The 20,739-nt window shown below is 40.5% G+C and overlaps 1 protein-coding gene across 1 annotated transcript in view; it reads right to left on the reverse strand.

The window, feature by feature from the left end:
- zfpm1 (zinc finger protein, FOG family member 1) overlaps window positions 1–2,629 on the reverse strand; it is a 129,768-nt gene extending 127,139 nt beyond the window's left edge. The window contains exon 1 of the mRNA XM_049574039.1: window positions 2,055–2,629. Coding sequence (XP_049429996.1) covers window positions 2,055–2,094 — 40 coding nt within the window. The 5' untranslated portion in view covers window positions 2,095–2,629. The remainder of the gene's footprint in view (window positions 1–2,054) is intronic.
- Between the last annotated feature and the right edge of the window lie 18,110 nt (window positions 2,630–20,739).

The raw sequence follows: 20,739 nt of genomic DNA on the forward strand, positions 1-20,739 counted from the left end.
TACTTGTTTTTACCCCCAAAACAAGCATGGACCAACTATTAATGTAACCACTGCATGTTCTTTTTTTTTGATGACTTCTCACTCAACATCTTCGTTGTCGTCTTCTCCATCATCTCTTTCCAACCTATGGTATATGACACGCCTACTGAGGTTGTCACAGCTCGCACTTTAGGTTAAGGAAAACCTGTTGTTTTTTATTTTTTGCTCTAGCTGAGAACCAACTTTATGGGTTCTGAACCTATTTAATTTTGGTCGAAATGCTCTGATTGGTTCGAAATTTGGTGCAGGAACTGGAACAGAACCAGTTCTGTGTTGGTAGAACGGAGTGTGATTAACATGATGTAATGATCATTGCTTCTTTTGACGTCTTGCACTCAAAAATGCCCACAAGGGTGGACTGCATTAGACTAATAATAAAAAATGTTGATCATCATTGGATTTTTCTAAAATCAGAAATCTCTATTTTAAAAAAAATCAACTCATTAATATCATAATTGTGTTTAGTGAGTGACGGTAGCTCAGTCCGTTGGACTTAACTTGGTAACCGGAGGGTCACTGGTTCAAGTCCCCGCACGAACCAAGATGGAGTGTGGCCTGGTAACTGGAGAAGTGCCAGTTCACCTCCTATGCACTTGCTGAGGTGCCCTTGAGCAACCCCAACTGCTCAGAGCACATCCCGAAGGCAGCTCTCTAACTGACATCTCTCCATACATCGCCAAATGAATGCATATAAGTCCTGTTTGAGCATGTGTGAATTCGGGCCTGAGTGTGCATATAAGGAAACAATGAATTTCCTCTTGTGGGACTAATAAAGTATACATCATTATTGTTATTTATGTAATGTGATACCATGCAGCCTCTAAATGTTGCTTTTAAACACTAGGTTTCTGGGAACACAGTGACACAATCACTGATGACAAGATAGTATTATTTGTTCAATGTGATAACTTACCAAACAAACTGTTCTGCTGATGTCATGTTTCCATTCCAGCTGTACCCTCCAAAAAAAGATACACACTTTTCCCTTCATCTTAATCCACGTATAATGACATTAAATTTAGACTGAGCCTCTCCATCAGCTCAGAGTGCAACATGCCTAGCAGGGGTTAATCAACAACATCATTAATATGCTTTTAATATCAACTTTGAACATCAGTCACCAGCGATAAACATTCACGCGTCTCATGAACAGGAAGAACTCGTCAAGCACGGAGACCAGCCAAGCGCCAGACCAAGAGAAGGCCTTTCAAGCGGCCCTAAGATGCATTATTGAGTTAAAAGGATAGATGAAAAAAAAGATCCAATTGTAAGCAGCTATCAGCAGGAGAGATCAGCCAGGCGGCCTATCTGACGCCCCATCTCTGGGAAAGAGAAGTGAAAAGCCAGGGGGAAAATGCAACGGCGGCCTCGGCGCTGCCTCAGACAGAAAACAAATAAAAAAGATCCAATTTTAATCTTTATCTGGCCTCACATCGGATCGCTGCTTTATCTCTGTTCACATCGGCTTTTTCAGAGAACACTGACGTTTCCACAACAGAATTAAACAGGAAGCCACAGCTACAGTTTTAGCTGCCAATGGACAAAGCATTCTTTACAGGGTAATAAAATGAAAACTTTTTCATATTCTTGCACAGTCAAGATAACGAGGCTTCTAAAGTGGCGCTTAAATATTTTGGGCTTTAAAAGGGTGTAGGCTACGTCACTCGGCTATTCTGAGAAAATACTCTATCCTATCTGAACTCAACTGAACTTGTACTTTAAGGTTCAATTTACTGATATCATCAAAGTCTTGTGTGGACCTTTAGGCTGTGTTTTAAGCGACATTTACTCAGAAAGACGGTGTCATGAAACTAGCCTGCTGTCGACACAGTCGGGCGTTACAGCTGGGTTTCATACTACTTATTAACTTTATAGTCAACGCACAGTTGAAGCGAAGCGCCGCACTAAGCACGCGGCTTCTGCCCAGAGCGCGCGTGCCTCCCACCACACTACAACTACTCACAACAGTCCAACAAAAAAGACAACATTAACAAATATGCTTGTTTCATCCTTACGTTTTATCTGCCGGGGTTTGCTCTGCTTTCTCCGGGACATGGTGGCTCTTCTCTCAGACCGGGAGCCCGCTTGGACTGGCAGACGGAGCGGCAGAGAAGCGGTCTGGTTCTTCTGTTTTCTGCTTCTTCTCTCTTTCCCACCGGTTATTATTGCTGCGACTCGGCGCTCCGCTCAGCGACCGGAGAAATCCGCATGACCCGCCTGCACTTTGATATCTTCTGCCACGGCGGCTAACGTGAGGCTACCTGTGGCTGAGTTCTTGTCACTGTCCTCCTTCGCTTCTTCCCAAACGTGCCTTCGCCTCACCTTTCTCTCCGTTTTCCTCCTAACGTTATTCCTTCTCCGGGCGAGTCACCGCCGCAGCCCCTGGCGTGTCTGTCAGCGAACACAGTTGGCTGTCTTCGGAAATATTACCGCTGATAAATATTAACAGTTATATGGAGGTCAGCGGAGTGACTGCTGTTGTTTTCTGTGAAGTTTCCTCTCGCTGGTCCGCCCCCTTGTCCGCCTGTATTGTCACTGAAGCGGGGAGCCACTTTCAATGGAGCTCGAGCGCTACAGTCAACTCCGCTTACTACTGAGGAGAGGACGCGGCACTGGAACGCCCCTTACGTCTGACGTAGGGCACCGCACTCATCTCCTATTGGTTCAAACTTATCCATGTAAAACGTGCATTTTTTTTAAGCTATCAAAATCTAATAAAATGAAATAGACCCACTGATAAAAGTCTATAAAAATACTGCATGATTTTTCAGCTACAGAAAATACATCAAAACATGGATCAATCATTAACACAAATATTCAGGGAAGTTAGAGGGTAACACCAACTATATTTAAAAAAATATATATATATATTATTTCCATGGTTTAGGAAAGTTCAAGATTTGTGGTCATAAACTACTCTCTCTCAAAGGCTAAAACTAGAGAATTAATTATGGAGCTGCTCCTTAAGTCCCTTTTACACTGCCTCTTCAAGGCAAGACTTTAACGGCATTATGCTGCCTCACCCTTCTGTATTAACGGTACAATCGTGAAACGGGGGCACAGAGTTGTTGCATGTAAGGCGGCATCAGAGGAAGTAATTGTGTCAAAACAATATCTGTATAAACGAGACAGCTGGTGGGACAGGATCACGGGTGGCACAGGTGGGACATTTTGACAATATGTAATGCATGTGAGCCACTGCAGGAGATTTAAAAAGCTGATAGCAGTTAGCAGCTAACTTAAGGAAGAAGAACAGCCGCTAAAAATGTCCGCAAATTCAGAAAACAAGGAGGTCCTCAAGCTCCTTACCCTTGGAGCAGTGGGTGAGATCAGCCATCATATAATAGAGATGGTAAATGATTGTTATTGCTATGTTATGTCATTGTTATTGTTTATAAAGCGCTGCCGACATGTCTGAGGCTGTGGCTTTGATGTTACACATCATGCCTGTAAAGTCTCTTTTGATTCAGCAATGCCAGCATGCTGTCTATAATCACACTGGAGGCATGATGCCACTGTTGTTTTGTTCTATGTTAAAATGCAAAGGAAGCTTGAAGAAAGGACTTATAGCGGCCCTACAGCACGATCTCTGTGTAAAAACGGCTACTGACAATGAATGTGAGACAGATTTTGTGGAGCCACAGAATGTTTGTTTCCTTTTTTTATACTCAGATGGGCTTTTTATAGTGTAGTTTTCTCAGATATTAAACAGAAAATGTGCCCATATACTCAGAACATTGCCCTGGGTGCTCTCTGTCATCTAAAACACCAGTTCATTGTCTATGGAGCAGCTCCAGACTTTACTCGATGACATCACAGATTTGAGTTTCAGCAGTCTAGTTGCTCATGTTCACTAATATTTTTGGACTGTCATATACTATAGGAATAACGTATGAATTTTGAAAATGGGTGTAGTTTCCCTTTAATGTTGTATCTTTTAGGCACTGAGAAAAATTATATATACATTGTCAAATTAGATGTGCATTTAAGCATTTTTTTTACCCCTTTATGATAGATCTCTTCTAAGACTCATAATTTTGCTATATTAAAAATAATAAGAGAAATGTTTAATATGCTAGAACGGCTGCTAAATTAATTGTTGGTTGCCTTAAAAATATATTACTATTGGTATATATATATATATACATACATACATACATACATACATATATATATATATATATATATATACTGTATATATATTCCATCAATTCTCTGCCCTCCCAAAGGAACACGAAAAGGTGGAGAAGTATCAAGGGTTGAAAGAACAGTGGGAACAGATGTGTAGTTGACGTGGTCCCCATGGTAGTAGGAGCCCTCAGGGCAGTGACCCCCAGACTGGGAGAGTGGCTCTGGCAGATTCCAGGAACAATATCTGAAGCCTCAGTCCAGAAGGGTCCAGTCCTAGGAACAGCTAAGATACTCCCAGGCCTCTGGTAGAGGACCTGAGCTTGAGGATGACACAGACACCACCCTGAGAGAGGTATATATATATATATATATATATATATATATCTATATATATATATATATATATATATATATACATATATATATATATATATATATATATATAGCATAGCCTTCAATTGGGAGATTAAGATGTTTTTAAAGGAGAACACCACCTAAAATAAGAATTCCAATATGTTATTTCCGTGGTTGAGGAAAGTTCAATCAATATTAGTGAACATGAGCTACTCTCTGTCAAAGCCAGAAACCAGTGTGTCGAACTTGTGATGTCATAGGGTATTAAGTCTGCAGCTGCTCCATAGACAATGAATGGGAGGCTGCTTTTGTGGACCCACAGAATGTTTGTTTTCCATTTTATACCCAAATGAGCTTTATTCTATTGTAGTGTTCTCAGTTCTGAAAATGTAAAGAAAAAGTACCCATATATTTAGAACAGTGCTCTCATTGTCATCTAGAACATCTTTCCCCATTCATTGTCTATAGAGCAACTCTGGACTTTATACCCTATGACATCACAAATTCAAGCCTCGGCACTCTAGGTTCTGGTTTTGGGAAAGAGTTGTTTGTGTTCACTAATGTTTTTGTACTGTCACAGACCACAGGAATAACATGAAGGAATTTTGAAAATTCATACATTCTGTAGCTATTAGGCACCAAGAACTTTTAAATATGTTTAATTATATATTCATTTAAATATTTTTGTTTTACCCCTTTATGATAAATATATTCTAAGAATCATCATTTTCTTATAATGGAACAATAAGGGAAAAATTTAATGTGAGAGCAGCTTGTTTGTTGCCTTATAAAAAGTACATTACTTGTTTTACATTTTTTTTGTTTGTATATGTTGTCAGTAACTTTTCCATGTTTAACCTCAAATGAAGATGAATAGCATTATCTTGAAATGGGAGGCTGTGGTATTGTAAGTTCTTGGCCCTCATGAAACCCTGAAACCTTGTTTTGTCCAAGTTGTAATTTTTTTGCCTACGCAGTGTGTCACCCATATTAACCTTAAATAATATATAATTCAAACCTCTTATTATATTAAGTGTGCCATACATGCTATTGTTGAGCACTTTCATTGTATTGTACTTTGGTTCTTGTTTAAATGTGATACAGACATGAGATTAGCCAGGATTTCCTTTTGGGCTGATGACTGGCTGCTTTAGTTTCCTGCATGGATGACTCAGATTTAAGTTATTGCATGTTGAAAGCACAATGGCAGTATTAGACTATGATATGTATTGAGGGTTTAAGGACACGTGAATGTTTTTTGTGTGTAGAAAAAAATTTACTGAATGTGTTCAGTCACTAACATCAGCAGTAGCATGAGAACAGCAGGGAGAACTGTGGGTTTAGTGTTCCCACTGTTGTTTCATTGTGTACTCCTTCATGATGCTGATTAAGCATTTTAATACCTGTATTTTTACGTTACAGGGACATGGTGCATCCATTAGGAAAGGTATATTTAGCACCTATTCAGGAATTTATTTACATTTCGAAAGGTCATTTCATTTCCAGATTTCATGAGGTGAGACATTTCGACCCTTGTTTGAAGGTTTGTATACATCCAACACTTTTTGAAATAACTGATGTAAGAGTACACTACAAAAAATCTCACATTTCCCTTTGTTTCTGTAGTAACCAAACAACTATGTCAGTAGGTGAACTCTAACTCAAGAAACCTGGTTGATGCCTTAATGTTTCGTTCTGTCCAGAGATATGAACCAGCAACCCCTGGGTCACGCATTTGCTTTTCCAATGCATTCCTGCCTTTTAAAATGAGCAGGGAGAGGAACTGGAGCTGGCTTCTTACCAGCTAGATTCACTGGTGCCATCTAGTGGCCATCATCCAAATCACATCAGTACTTCACAGAGAGCAGAGACGTGTTCACATCACACGCTCTATGCTCTGTAGAGCTAAACAGTGCAGTAACATGAAGACTTGCCATATTAGCAGGTGTGAGATTACAGTTCTTAGACTGGGTGGAGATTCATCTTGAGAAGCTATATTCTACTGGTTTTAGTCAATGATGGTGGCAACTTGTAGCCCACACACCTGTGCATGTACAGAGGAAAACCCAACGTGTCTTAGTAAAGTGTCACTGTGAGCCTCCAGAAAAGCTTCAGTTCGCCTTGTCAGGATTCTCAAAGTTTGTTGAACTCTACTAATCTGTTTGTCTAAACCACATCTGAGGGCACCGTCTTTATTACAGTGACAGCCTGTGTAACACTTCTTGGATAACAGCCTTTCTTTCAGCATGCTGGTAGTACAGTATATTACTTTTCTATCCTGCATAAAGTAGTAATTTGGAGATTTGTGTGGTTTACTGGAAAATTTGGTCATCAATCCAAATTCCAGACTGTTTGTTTGGACCATGAAAACATTCCCTGAGTTTATTTGTGGTGTCAGTTTGAAATTTTCCATTTCTGTTTTCTAGTTGCGTTCTCATGATGACAGACAGTGGTCAGATTGTGGTTTACTAGCATTTGTATCTTTTGAGATATGATTTTTAATGGGTTTTATTCACCTTGTGAACCTTTATGTAACATGTACAAAATAGAAAACAAAACATTTTTTGCAAGTGGAATCATCACCCACTGCTTATCTATGCCGAGAAGGACAGATGTGTTTGAATCACATTTGTTTTCTTTTCAAGGGCAACACAGCAAGAAATGTTAATTTTGAGAGCTTGTGTTGTTGCATGTGAAGTGATGCAGACTACGAGTTTCTCTGAGGAATAAATTATTGTTTTGCATCTGGAAATGTTGTCAGAAAAGAAAGAAACATTGTCCTTAGTGTTACAGAAAACGCTCAAAAATAAGATTCAGAAACCTTGGACTCAGAAGCACAACACAAAGACAGGCAGGTAGAATAACAGTCCAAGTTTACGTGGTTCAGTGAGGCAGGCAAGGGTCAAAACCATAGATGGTCAGATCATGTAAACTAATCCAAAAAGGGTCAAGGCAGAGCATTATCAAACTGTGTGTCAGGCAATGGATCAGTCAGGCAGGAGCAGAAAGGTAGAATAACACTAGAAAGCTGGGTAGCACATACTGTACTAACTAATCTGGCAAAGACAAAGTGGAGATGGGCCGCTACAGCAGGTGGTGGGAAAGATGAAAAAGGGGTACCTGCAGGACAAAAGGGGAATGGCTGGATCTGGAATTATTATAACATGTTAAACACAGTTGGTAAATAAATGAACGGTAAAATCTGACTGAATTCTTCCTACAACTGATATAATGGCTAAATGGTTTTACAGTCTAATGTTAGCTAAGATCATCTGTAAATGCTGCACTAACAGTGCACTAAACAAGTGTGCATATGTTGGGGCAGATGCATAACATCTGTTTCACTGCTGTTTGTCTTTATGCAGCAGCAGTGTTGAAGCATCTCTGTTTCACAATATCTGGTTAGTCATGGCGCTTTGCTCAGGTTCTGTGAGGGGTGTTTGACATTGGTCTCTAGAGCCAGAGAGTCAAGGGAGCGACTCCGGCTCCTTTTGCTTTTAGCGCTTAGCCCTTCAAAAAAACAAACAAAAAAACAAAACGAATTTGGTCCCTGCATTTAAGCAATGGTTACAAACTTAGGAAGTGAAGGAATAGAAAAAAAATAGACACAATTTTGTTCTCTCTCTCTCTACATAGTCTTGTTTTTGGAAGTGAAATGCTGCACAATGTCACTGCTTCAGACTGCCAATGCTCACAGCCTTAGTCATAAGGTGTCACAACTCACGAGCAAGAAAAAGATTGGGAACAGGACACTTCCATGCTTAAATTTAGTATAGAATAGAAATATGGGTGGATTGCTATATAATTCAATAGGCTACAGACATTTTTACCAGAGGATGAATTATAATAAATTTGGTGATTCCCTGACATTTATCAGCTCAAAATTCTAATTATGTAGTATGGAAAAGGCTGGTAACATTTTCACTTGGTGAGTCTGTGAGTCTGTGCATGTCATCAAATGTGGTCGTGGTGACACTAATTGTAGAGTTTACCACTGTTACAGCTGTGTATGTGTTCTGTGCTGCTGTCCCTTTTTCTCTCCCTTGTAGGTCTGCCCAGGTATGCTGTATTACCTAATGAGGTGCATCACACCAGGCATGGAGGAGGTTTTTAAGAGCTCCTGTGCCAGCAGCAAAGGGGAGAGGCTTCTGGTGTGGGTACTGCTGGTCCTGCTGCCTCTCAGCCTGGGATTTTTGTTGTTTTGTTTGCTTGTTTTCATTCTAATAAATCCCATGGATTTGACTGTTTTGGAGGTTTGTTCACCCCATAGGGGTGGGGCGTAACAACCACCACAGAAGCCATTTTGAGTACTTTGGCAGATGACAGATTTTGTCAGTGTTAATGTCAAGCATTAATGTCACAGCTGTATGAGATAAAGTCACCTCACAGATGTGTAGTTCAGATCACAGTGAAGGTCGCGTTCAAAAAATGAGTGTCCAAGCAAGGGAGCTGGAAGGGAGCCTGCCGAAGCACTGCCTACATTCAACATGAATATCACCTGCAGTGGTGATATTCATGTTGAATGTAGGCACGCCGGGTGTGGTGCACATGGAAATTTTGCTTGCTAACTAATGTTAGCTAGCATGCAGATAAATACAGTGAAAAATAATTTTATTGGCACCTTTTCCATTTGTCTTACGTTCCATGTCTATCTCCTGAGTTTCTGCCAGTTAGGCAACATCTCTCATGTGGAGCAGTTTTTCATGAACAATATCATACAATATCAGGTTAGACATGGCAACAGTCAATGTCTCCTCAAAACATACTTCTTTCCTGTTGGTTGAGGCTGCGACTTCACTGGTCAAAGTTCACCAAAGTTGAACTCCTCACAAAAATATGAATTCTCTTTATCACTGGAAGCAAAATTTGTCTTTGCCCCTCTGCTCACACTTTATGGAAGTGAACAGGAGGAGAATATTTGTCAGTAGTAATTTCGCTCATGTGTTACTGTACCCTTAAATGGTGGATCACGGTATTGCGGCTAGAGTGATCCCTGGTCTCTAGTTTACCTAATACTTTGATTATGACCAAATATCTGCAGACACTTCCATTAGCCACAGATGTACTTTGTGTTAGTGCTAACTAGCTCATGTTAGCATACTGACATGCTAACTAAGATGGTGAATATTACCAGTTTTTCCTTCGCAATACCAATTCTGATACCTGAACTTGCATACTGGCCAATACCAAGTACCGATCAGATACCATTGCATTAAAAAATAAAATGAATAACTGTATACTACAAAGTCCATATCTATGTGAATTGCTATCTTTGTTGTATGGTATGGCTCAGGTTAAAACTTTTAAAACAGGTACAAATGCACATCGGGAATGAATGCCATAGAGATGACCAAATTGCGTTCATGATTTCCACTATTTATTGGAAATAAATTCTTCACTGCTCTGAAACAGTAGTTGCCACTGGCTTCACAGCAAAACTTGCTGTCTAAGTTACCGTTCTAGAGTTGCAAAGGAAAAACAAATTCCTGGGGAAAACTGCCACATTTAACTACTTTAAAGTTTATTAATAAAATGGAGCACTGTATAGACTTGCATATTCGTCAGTAGACGATCCAGCATCTTAGTTGGTATCCGAAGCAATTCTGGTGCCAGTATCAGTATCAGAACATCTCTAATTTATTATGGAAGACATTTTAACTTGTCTCAGCAGGAAAAGTGTAGAGGTAATTGATAACGTTATTTCAGGTTAGCTACTATGTTCAGGTGAGGCAGTTCCAGGGCCTAGTTTCGTGCATGATAGCTCACTGAAAAGCCTTACCTTAGACACCCTCTTGAGCAGTCATTGATGTTATTAGTTCCACTTGTGTTTTACCTGCTGTGACAAGTCAAAATTTCTGCTGTGAAAATGACTATTGTACAATATTTACTAGATGCTCCTTTGCCAAACCACTACTCTGCAATTTTACTATTAAGCAGCATGTAAATGGAGTGAATCCACCTTAAAGCAGGATGAGGTTGATAACAACATGGCCTTGTTACTCTTACCTCAGGTTCACAGAGCTCAGCATGTTTGTCTGGTCTGATGGAACATGGAACACGTTTTTCTATTGATTATAGAAAGGTAAACAGTGTTGCAAAACCTGATCTGTAGGGTGAACAATTAAATTGACATGCTATGGATCTGTTCACTGTTTTATCAAATTAGACTTGTCTAAAGATTACTGGCAAGTGTCTTCAAAGCACCTAGAGCTTCTGACATTGTAATGGCATTTATGTAATCTTCAGCATGTCGGGAGATGTCAGTAGCCTATAGTGGAAGTTCACTTGGATGATGTCAGTATTTTTTCATGTTCAGTGACTTGTTGTATTTATCCATTCCTTGTTGAGTTCCATTTCCAATCTGAATCATTATATCAAGCTACCACTACCTTGGCAAGTACTGTAGGTTGGTCATTGTTCTCCACTCTTGTAGTAAATCTTAATCAGATTTATTTGCTTTTTTGTGTCATAACTTTGTTGCCAGTAGGTCATCCCAATTGTCCCCAATTGTACTGCACCTTTTCCTAAGATAGTGTCTCCTGACCAAGGATAGTCTATGTTCTCAACCTGTGAAGAGAAAAGGGGCTTACTCTCCTGCCTGGGCCCCTTGGAACTGCACCGGGCTTTGAAGCCAACTTGCATAGTGGGAAAACCATGTAACGACAACTTTTGGGTCCATCGCCTGATGTCATTGGGCTCAAAAAGGTTTTTTCTCATAGACTTACATTGGGAAAGACACGTCTATAAGTGGATCAGTGGATACATATTTTTTTAGCGTTCCAACCCACATGAAATAAATTGTTTGACTATTGGGATTTGATCCATTCAGTCTGAAAACATTTCAAAAGTCGAGAGGAGCCGAACAATGAAATCATTTAACTCCCATTCAAGATAGCGGAGGGCTAAACTGAAAGGTAGCCACTCAGCTGGCAGAAGTCTCTAGTATGCTTGCACTATGGGCCCAGTGATGTGGAAGATCTGAATAATTTTACACTCAGGAAGTCAAACTTTTTTGGCTTCATGAGACATTGAGCATCTTTCATGGGAATGAACAAGGCCCCAATTCCAGTGCTGTATCCAGTTGTCTTTAGACATTCAGCCCCTCACTCTAACCCATCCATCCATCCATCCATCCATCCATCCATCCATTTTTGTAACCGCTTATCCTCTTGAGGGTCACGGTGGGGGTGGAGCCTGACAGCTGACATTGGGCGAGAGGCAGGGCACACCCTGGACAGGTCGCCAGACTATCGCAAGACTAACACATAAGCCGTTTTTAGATAGGAATTGTGCAAATTTGCAGGAAAGCCCAATCAGTCTCTTTTCATCATTGGCAGTATAAAACATGGACAAATTAAACACTGGCTCCAGGTAGGGCCATTTGTGTTTTTGAATTTTCATGTTTTCACAATTTTTCTTCAGCCACAGTGTCATAAAACACTCTTTTTCTACATTGTACAATGGTCTTTCTAGTGGGTTTTTTTTTTTTTTTTGGGACCATTTTAATATTACTGGGTCTGTTTGTTTTGGAGATGACCTCTGCAGATAATTTGGCTTCCAGTAAAAACCTCCTGAACAATGAACACTAAAGGAAGTCTAACTGGGAATTCACGCTTGCCACATGGAGAAGTTTCAGCTGGTTGCAATCCACAATCCTCACCACTAGATGTCACTAAGTCCTACACACTGCTCCTTTAATGTGTAACTGGATGGTAACGACAGGAGAGCTGGAACAATGCCCCTACAAGGTGCTGACCATTCAGTCAGTGGTTTCTAAAACAGGTTTCAACCACCTAAGTGTAGTGAACCACAGTGAAGCGTTGTGAACGCAACCCAGGTAGTCCAGAAAAACTCCTCCCTTAGCTCCTCCCCCTGCCCAGGTGCAGTATAAAGGGCCTCAGCTGGCTCAGTTCAGTCCTTTGCTGGTTCCTGGTGGTGGTTGCCTGCTGAAGGTGGTGAGTAGGGCCCCCATTTTGTGTTTTCTGGTTGCTTTAAAGTTGTTCCCCCCACTAACGTGCTTTTTTGTGTTTTAGGCTCACCTGCTGCTGTTCTGTTTTGCTTTTGTTTTTGTTAAGTTTGCCTTTTCTTTTCCCTATTTCTTTTCCTTTTGAACCAGCTTCATCTGTTTTGGCCTTATTTACTTACTTTGCTCATTTTTTATGGTTTTGATTTGTTCTTTTGGTCCAGATTTATTAGGTTTACTTACTTTAAATACATTTGTGTTGGACATCTTTCTTTGAGTGTATGTTTTGAGATATTGTTTAATGATCAGTTGGGTTGTTGGTGTTGTTGTTTTTGTTGTTGGTTTTGTTAACTTTTGATTCTCTTTGTTTCAGGAAGTCTGTGGATATTCTCATTTATCCAGGTCAATTCCATATGTTTCAGGAAGTGTCTTTGTTTTTTTTCAGTGCAGACTGGGTGTCCTCAGGTGGGAGGCTAGGCACCGTGGTGAGAACCTCACTCCAGTTGCATGCAAGTAGGCACTGGGGCTCTTTTAGTGCATGTTTTGTTGTAGTGTTAGTAGTGTTGCCCCCCAGACTAGTGAGACAGAGTACTTTTCCAGTAGTCTGCCCCCACTGAGGCCTCAGCCCACTGATTTTAGTTTATTATACTTGTTTCATTAGAGTTTTAGTATTGTTATAGTTGGCTTCTTTTAGATTGTCTCTGTTAATAAAATATATTTTCTTGTACTTACCTGGTTTGCAATCTTTTCTTTGAGCAGTTCCAGTTTCCCTTTTTTTTAGGTTTCCTTTACAGCATTATAAATAAAAATATTTGTTTATCTACTGTCTCTGCCTCATCAGTCTCGACCCTGTGCTCATATCCTGGGGTGCAAGTCCCCCGGTGGCGTTGTTGGTCCCTAAGTTAGTTTCCTTCCCTCCTTAGTTATTTCTATTTTTCCCCCTTATTTGCATTTATAAAACTCCACTCCTTGCCACATAAGTACAGCAGCATTAAACAGGAAATGATAGCACTGCTATGGTTAATAGTGACTAATAGTCAAATCTTTTCCGTTTATTCTAGCAAGTGAGCCGCCATCACAGATCTCGCTGACTGCTCAATGAACTTGATTCAGAGCTGCAGGGTAAGCATGAACATGTAATCAACATGATCAGTTCAGTGAACTGAATTGATCATGTTGATTACATGATCAGTTCAGTGAACACTGCCTCCTTCTGATGCCAGCAGTCCTGTTAAGGTCAAGGAAATACATTTTCCAACTAAAGCACTACCTTTTTTAATCAGAATTATTTTTCTGTTTGTGTGCATATTAAATATGTATGCAGGATATTGGTAATATCTCCTTATTATGACCAGTGGTTCTCAGCACACTGGCAACTATAAAAATATTTGTTGGGCACCTCCACACTACAAGTTACTCAAACATGAAAAGTATAACATTTAAAAGTCTTAACTATGTTGTGTGATACTATTCTTTTCAAAGTGACATCTGCTCCTTGTCCCTTCCTCTCACTGAGGCTGCCCAGTACTGGACCATTGGCCGTCCTGAGGCCACTAGAAATGAATCTTCATCCTCACCTTGTCTCACTCTTTCCCTTGTGTGAAAGGTTTTCTATCTTTGCTTCCTCTGTGTGAATGGTGTGCTCGAGTTGTGTCTGTTTGTGTGGTGTGTCCTCTTCCAAGTCGCCATGATAGAGAGGAGGTTGTGTGGCTCAGGTCCTTTGTGTTTGGAGAAACCTGAAAATTGCTGACATCAATTAGGAATCCATATTCTTCATATATGTTTACAATCTATTTACAATGCTTCTTGTATCATGTCAGTGGATATCCGGATTTTTCATATTGTAATTTTGTCTGCTTTGGTCTATTGTGTACACACTACATCTATTGCCTGTCTATCTGTCCTGGGAGGGGAATACCTCCTCTGTTGCTCTTTCATTTTCTCCCCTGTTGAAGGGATTTTTTTTCCATTATCACAATAAAATATCATATCATTGGCGACAACAGAACTGCATATCTACTGTTTGCAGGTCATGTGGCTCTTTTGTCCTCATCACTCCACGATCTCCAGCAGGCACTGAGGCGGTTTGCAGTGTAATGCCCGGGTGTAAAACCTTGAGTGTAAAGCTGTCTGGATTAGTCAGCACCTCCATGTCTAAGGTCAAGGTTCTTTGCCAGAAGACAGTGGATTGTCCCCTATGGGTATCTTGGGGTGTTGTTCTCAAGTGAGGGTAAAATGGAGCCTGAGAAGGATTGGCGGTTTTGGTTGGCCCCAGCAGTAATGTGGGTATTGACCTGGAAGAGGGAGCCGAGCCAGAGGGCAAAGTTCTCAGTTTACTTGTGTATCTACGTCCAAACCCTAACCTATGGTCATGAGCTTTGGGTTGTGACTGAAAAAGCAAGTTTGCAGATACAAGCAGCAAGGCCCTCTGATTGAGATGCCTCCTGGGCATCTCCTGTTAGAGGTTTTCCAGGCATGTGCAACTGGTAGGAGGCCCCAGGATAGACCTGGAACATGCTGGAGGAATTTCACATCTCATCTGGCTTGGGAGTGCCTTGGGATCCTTCAGGAGGAGCTGGAAAGCATTTCTGGGTAGAGGAACATCTGGAGTACCTTGCTCAGCTTGCTTCCCCCTACAACCTGACCCCTGATAAGCAGATCAAAAAAGGGATGGACAAAGCCATGTCCTATTTTACCAATGACATGAAAACATAACAACCATAAGCATTTAAATTGAAACTGAAAATGACAAAAACATTCTGGAACTGTGGGGTTTATTATTTAACCATTTATGACCATTACAACCATCAAAAACTGTCCTCACTGGGTTAGGGTCAACCCAAACCAGTGTGAGCTTGCTTATCTCTAAAGACCAGATATGTTAACTTATGTGTAGGAAAAATGCTGAATAGTAATAGTAGTAGTGGATCTGTTGGAACTGGTTTCCGCTGAGAATTTAATATCTTGCCATCCAGTGGCTGTTTCTGGGTTTGCATGTAGTTTAGAGTCTCACACCAGGAGCTCCTCCCCCTCAGCAGAAAAAAGCAGCGGGATCCTAAGTCTGAAATGTGGAGTCAATCCTTAACCATCCTTTTGTTTGGAGACCTTTGAGTGGCATTATCAGGAAGTTAATTGTTTATCATTACCATTTTAATGTTTAGGATTGATAATTTTCAGAAATTTGTTGCAATATGCAGCTGTGTGACTGCACATGCAGATCATGTGAATACTTACCTGTGTACTTCGCTGTGTATTTTCCTTATCATACTTACCTTTTGTTCTTACCTGCTTTCCTACCAGTAGTGTAACATCATTATTTTATCTGTCTTTATTTACTTACCTGTATTGCCATTATTTTACATACCTTTATTTTTATTGTACTTTTTTTCAGTTTCAGTATAGCATATAACAGTATAGTGGAGTAATGTAGTAGAGCTGCATGTATTGCGCAGCAGCAATTAAGAGAATCCTAATATTAACACGTTCATTACATCACAGTTGGAAGATATTTGGAAATGGAATAAGAAACATTTAAGAGTTTTCAGTAGACCACCAAAGTCATTGCAACGGCAACAACATTAACATCTCTGTCTGTTTGGTCCTGACTTTGATCAGCATGTCTTGGTTTGAGTCCTAACTGTGAACCAGCAACCAACATGTTTTTAATGATAGGGCTTCTATAAATTCCATAAAAATACCACAACCAATAAAAAAAATCAGTCACTCTCAAACAGTAAGAAATGGGTTTTTTGCATAGGACCTCATAATTCGACATGCTTTCGAGAAGGCACCATGATCTCATGCCTACTCTTAATGTTTGACACTTGGACAGAAGCCTTTTGCGTTGTACCTTGACGCAGAAGTCAGTGGCTCTCGATGCAGAGTTGACTCAATCTGACTGGGACGGGGTTGGCGGTTAGGTTTAGGCAAATACTCGGTTAAAGTAAGGAAAAGACAGTGGTTGATGTTAGTCACGTGAGTCCACTCAAATGACTAACAACTCACATGACTAACAAATGACTTGACAAAATAACTCGTAACAACAATAACATTGACATATTAGTTTCACACAAGACACAAACATCAGTCTCCTGGGTCAAAGTTCTGTGCTTGTTTGACTTATCCACTTCGTCTCCCACCCACCCTAATTGGACTTTTGCACTGTTGATATTATGTCCGTTGCTCTGATCATCTAAAAATGATGGGATTGGGTTTCCATTGCAGTTGGTTAAAAGGGTGCCTCCAGCTTGGGCAGCTGGGGCACTGTCCAAACAATGTATTTTGACACCCTGGGAGTGAGACCAAGCTGAAGATTAAGGGCAGGCAACCAGAGGAAGGTTCTGAGGCAGCAGCAACCAACAGCAATGCCTGTGGTTTGCACTATTTACAGTTGCTCCAATCAATCAAATCAGGGGAAAAGATAAGGGCTATCTTTAAGTCTCAAAGATAGAGACCTACATAAAGGACAGAAGTAAAAAAAAAAAAAAAAAAAAAAAAAAAAAACTCACAGAAGGCAGCAGATGTGGATCAAAGACCTCCATCTGGAATCCAGAGGAGCAGAGTCAGTTGAAATTTTACATTAAACATGCTTTGAGTTGGTATTCCCATGTGTTACAGCAGTGTATGTGCTCTGTGCTGCTGTCCCTTTTTCCTTCCCTTGTAGATCTGCCCAGGTGTGCTGCATTACCTAACGAGGTGCATCACACTTTGCATGGAGGAGGTGCTTAAGAGCTCCTGTGCCAGCAGCAGAGGAGAGAGGCTCAGGTGTGGGGACTGCTGGTCCTGCTGCTTCTCACCAAGGGTGTTATTACTTTGGGTCAGTGTTGTTCGCCCCCTAGGGCCACCTAACTAACTAACTTCTCTGTGTTTTTTAGCCATGACTCAGGTTTTTAACAGCATTTCACCAGAACTCTGGGAATGGTTCACCTAGTGGTAAAGACTAGTAGCTTAAGTTAGCTAGCTAGTGGCATTATACCAGTGGTGCATCAATGTACATATTGGAAAGAGCAATATGAAAAAAGACATAAGCCCAATCCTCAAGTGCAATTTACTCACAGAGGAAAAGCACGACAGTAGCCACCAAATACTACAGGGTTCCTACTCAAGTATGGAAAGTATGGAAAAGTATGGAAATAAATTTGATCAATTTCCAGGTATTAAAAGTATGGAAAATGAAAAATAAAGTATGGAAAAATAGTTATGTTTCCAGACTATTACCACTGTTCTAAAATACTGTTTTCTAAAATAGAAAATTAGGTATTTCCAAAAATAATTTTATCAATCGGGATCGTGTTTTATGCCAGGCCAAGCACAGTTTGTGTGAGAGCAAACGTCTCAGAAAACATATCACCCCTTTTACCTGATTGACAAGTGGTATGTCCAGTCCCAACTCCGAGCTGTTGGGGGGTGCGGTGCCTTGCTCAAGGGTACCTCGGCAGTGCCCAGGAGGTGAACTGGCACCTCTCCAGCTACCAGTCCACGCTCAATATTTCGGTCCAGACGGGGAAGTGAAAAGGCGACCCTCTGGTTCCCAACCCAAGTCCCTATGGACTGAGCTACTGCCGCCCCAAGTGTAGCAAGTGTACCACCCTAGTGCAGCAGTGTCGCTTATTGATGTGTTTTCAAATCAAATCAAATCAAATCAAATCAAGTTTACTTATATAGCACATTTAAAAACAACATTTGACCAAAGTGCTGTACAAAATTAATAATAATAATAATAATAATAATAAACTTTATTTATAGAGCACCTTTCATGCACGAATGCAGTATCAGAAACAACAAAACAACAACCGTTAAAAACAACACATCAATTTAAACAACATCAACAAAACAAAACAATAACAGTGATAAAAAATCAAATCAAGCCGTATTAAAAGCCAAATTAAAAAGATAGGTTTTCAATTTCTTTTTAAAAATAGCTAAGGAATCTGCCATTCTCAGATCTAAAGGGAGAGTGTTTCATAGTTTAGGGCCATAAAAACTAAAAGCAGCTTCACCGGTTCTCTTGTGGGACACCTTGGGAACAACTAAAAGACAGGCAGTGGAGGATCTGAGAGTTCTTGTTGGGGCATAAGAAGAAAGGCAATCGCTGATATAAGACAGTGCTAAATAAATAAATTAAAATTAAAGACTGACACACAAATATATAGCAATCTGTAATTGTTCTTACCGGTTTTATTCTGTTTTATTTTTGTGTACATTTTAAACGTGAAAATATTATGAAATACTAAAATATTACAACCACTACAGAAAACCAAAGGCCATTGAAAACATGTACGTTTTAAGAGTTGTCTTAAATGTGTCTGTGGAGGGGGAGCATTTGATTGAGAAGGGAAGGCTATTCCAAATCTTTAGAGCAATGGATGCAAAGGCATGATCTCCTTTACCCACCAGCCTCAATCGCGGGATAGTTAAAAGACAATGTTCAGAGGATCTGAGAGGTCGGGAAATGGAATGGGGGCAGAGAAGTTCAGCAATATACTGGGATGCCAGCCCAAGTTTGGCTGTAAAAACAAGTCAAAGTACCTTAAAATCAATCTGTATTTGATGGGTAGCCAGTGCAGGGACGCTAGCACTGGTGTAATACTTTTTATGGCACCAGTGAAGAGTCTCGCTACAGCATTCTGAACCAGCTGCAAATGAGACAAAGATGACTGGCTGACACCCAGGTACCTACAGAGAGTTACAATAGTCCAGCCTTGAGGAGATGAATGCAGTGGTTACAGTCTTGAAGTCATTGTGTGAGATGATGGACTTAAGTTTTGCAGTGTTTCGTAGTTGGAAATAACAGCCTTTCACCACAGTGTTGATTTGTTTGTCAAATTTGACAAACAAAATGACACCAAGATTCCTGGCATGGGTATGAGCGTAGTAGTGTGAGTGGTCCTAAGTGGCTGACTAAGCTGTTTGTGGTGTTTGGGAGGGGGGACCAAAAACAATAACCTATCATTTAACTGAAGACAGTTTTTTGCCATCCAGGATTTCACATCCCCCAATCTTTACAGAAAAAGACCTGGGGCTGTATTCACAAACATTCTGAGAGTACCTTCAGAAAGCTCTTAACTTGGCCTAAACACTTTCAGTAAGGAGTTCTAGCTTAGGAGTGATTTAGGAATTGTCTTCTGGCAAGTTTAGGAAAGGAAGGGACAGAAACTTTAATCTTAGTGAGGAGGTGTGGTTGATCCTGGTGCTAGGTGTGATGCTTTCTTTTAACAGATGTGATTGGTTGTCACAGACATGCCCTTTTGTGAGCCTGCAAGGTGTGGACACCTAGTGGAAATGAAATAAACTGCATCACAATATTAGATTGACAGTGTTGTCATTGTTAGTGTGATCACTCTGCTGATCTTAGGCCATCACTGCTGCACTGTTGCATTTTTTCAGTGTTTCAAATATCTTGGTATTGTGATCATTGTATTTCTGGCGTGACAGCGTTATTTTGTTAGGTGTGAAATGTGTGCATATTCCAAATAAGATCGACCACAAATATTGTCCCTGCACAATCTTATCTGTAGCGTTTCATTTACTTTCTGTCATTTTGTATTTAGAGACCATTTCTCTGACGTCTTTGTGTTTCCACCATTTTCTCCTCTGGTTAGGAAACTCGTAAGCCTCTTAAAAGTCCTCCTCCCTGCTCCGAACAGTTTTTCACCTTAGGAGCTCTTTTAAGGTCTAAGATGCTCTTTGAGTAACTTTTATCTTTACAAGAACCTAGTCTTAACTTTAAGGGGAGATTCTAGAAAACACTAGGAAGCTTTGTGAATATGGCCCCTGTCCGATAAATAGGAGGCAAACCACTTGAGGGCAGTGTCCTGGATGCCAACCAGTTCTTGAAGACGGTATAATAATATACAATGATCAACAGTGTCAAAGGCTGCACTGAGGTCCACTAGTATTAAAATGGCACATTAAGTACTATCTAAAGACAGCAGTAGGTCTTTGAGAAGGGCAGATTCTGTGCTGTGACGAGCCCTAAAACCTGACTGAAATTTCTCCATGATGTTGTTATTAGCTAGATAAGACAGAAGCTGTGTGTTTTAATAGTTTTTAAACAACAATGGAGCTCTATGGCACAGAGGAGACCAAGGTTGGAAATTAGCACTCGCCACTCGCATTTGGCTGGTGGCGGGTGGATTTTATGAACCTACTCACTTCGGTGTCAGGTAAAAATTTAAGCCAGTGAACTCTTTAGGCCCGTTAACACTGAAGAAGTTCCTGGTACTATTTGCGGGGCAGGAACTACTACAGGA

This window comes from Epinephelus fuscoguttatus, linkage group LG4 (genome assembly GCF_011397635.1).
Source record: "Epinephelus fuscoguttatus linkage group LG4, E.fuscoguttatus.final_Chr_v1".
Taxonomy (NCBI): Eukaryota; Metazoa; Chordata; class Actinopteri; order Perciformes; family Serranidae; genus Epinephelus; species Epinephelus fuscoguttatus.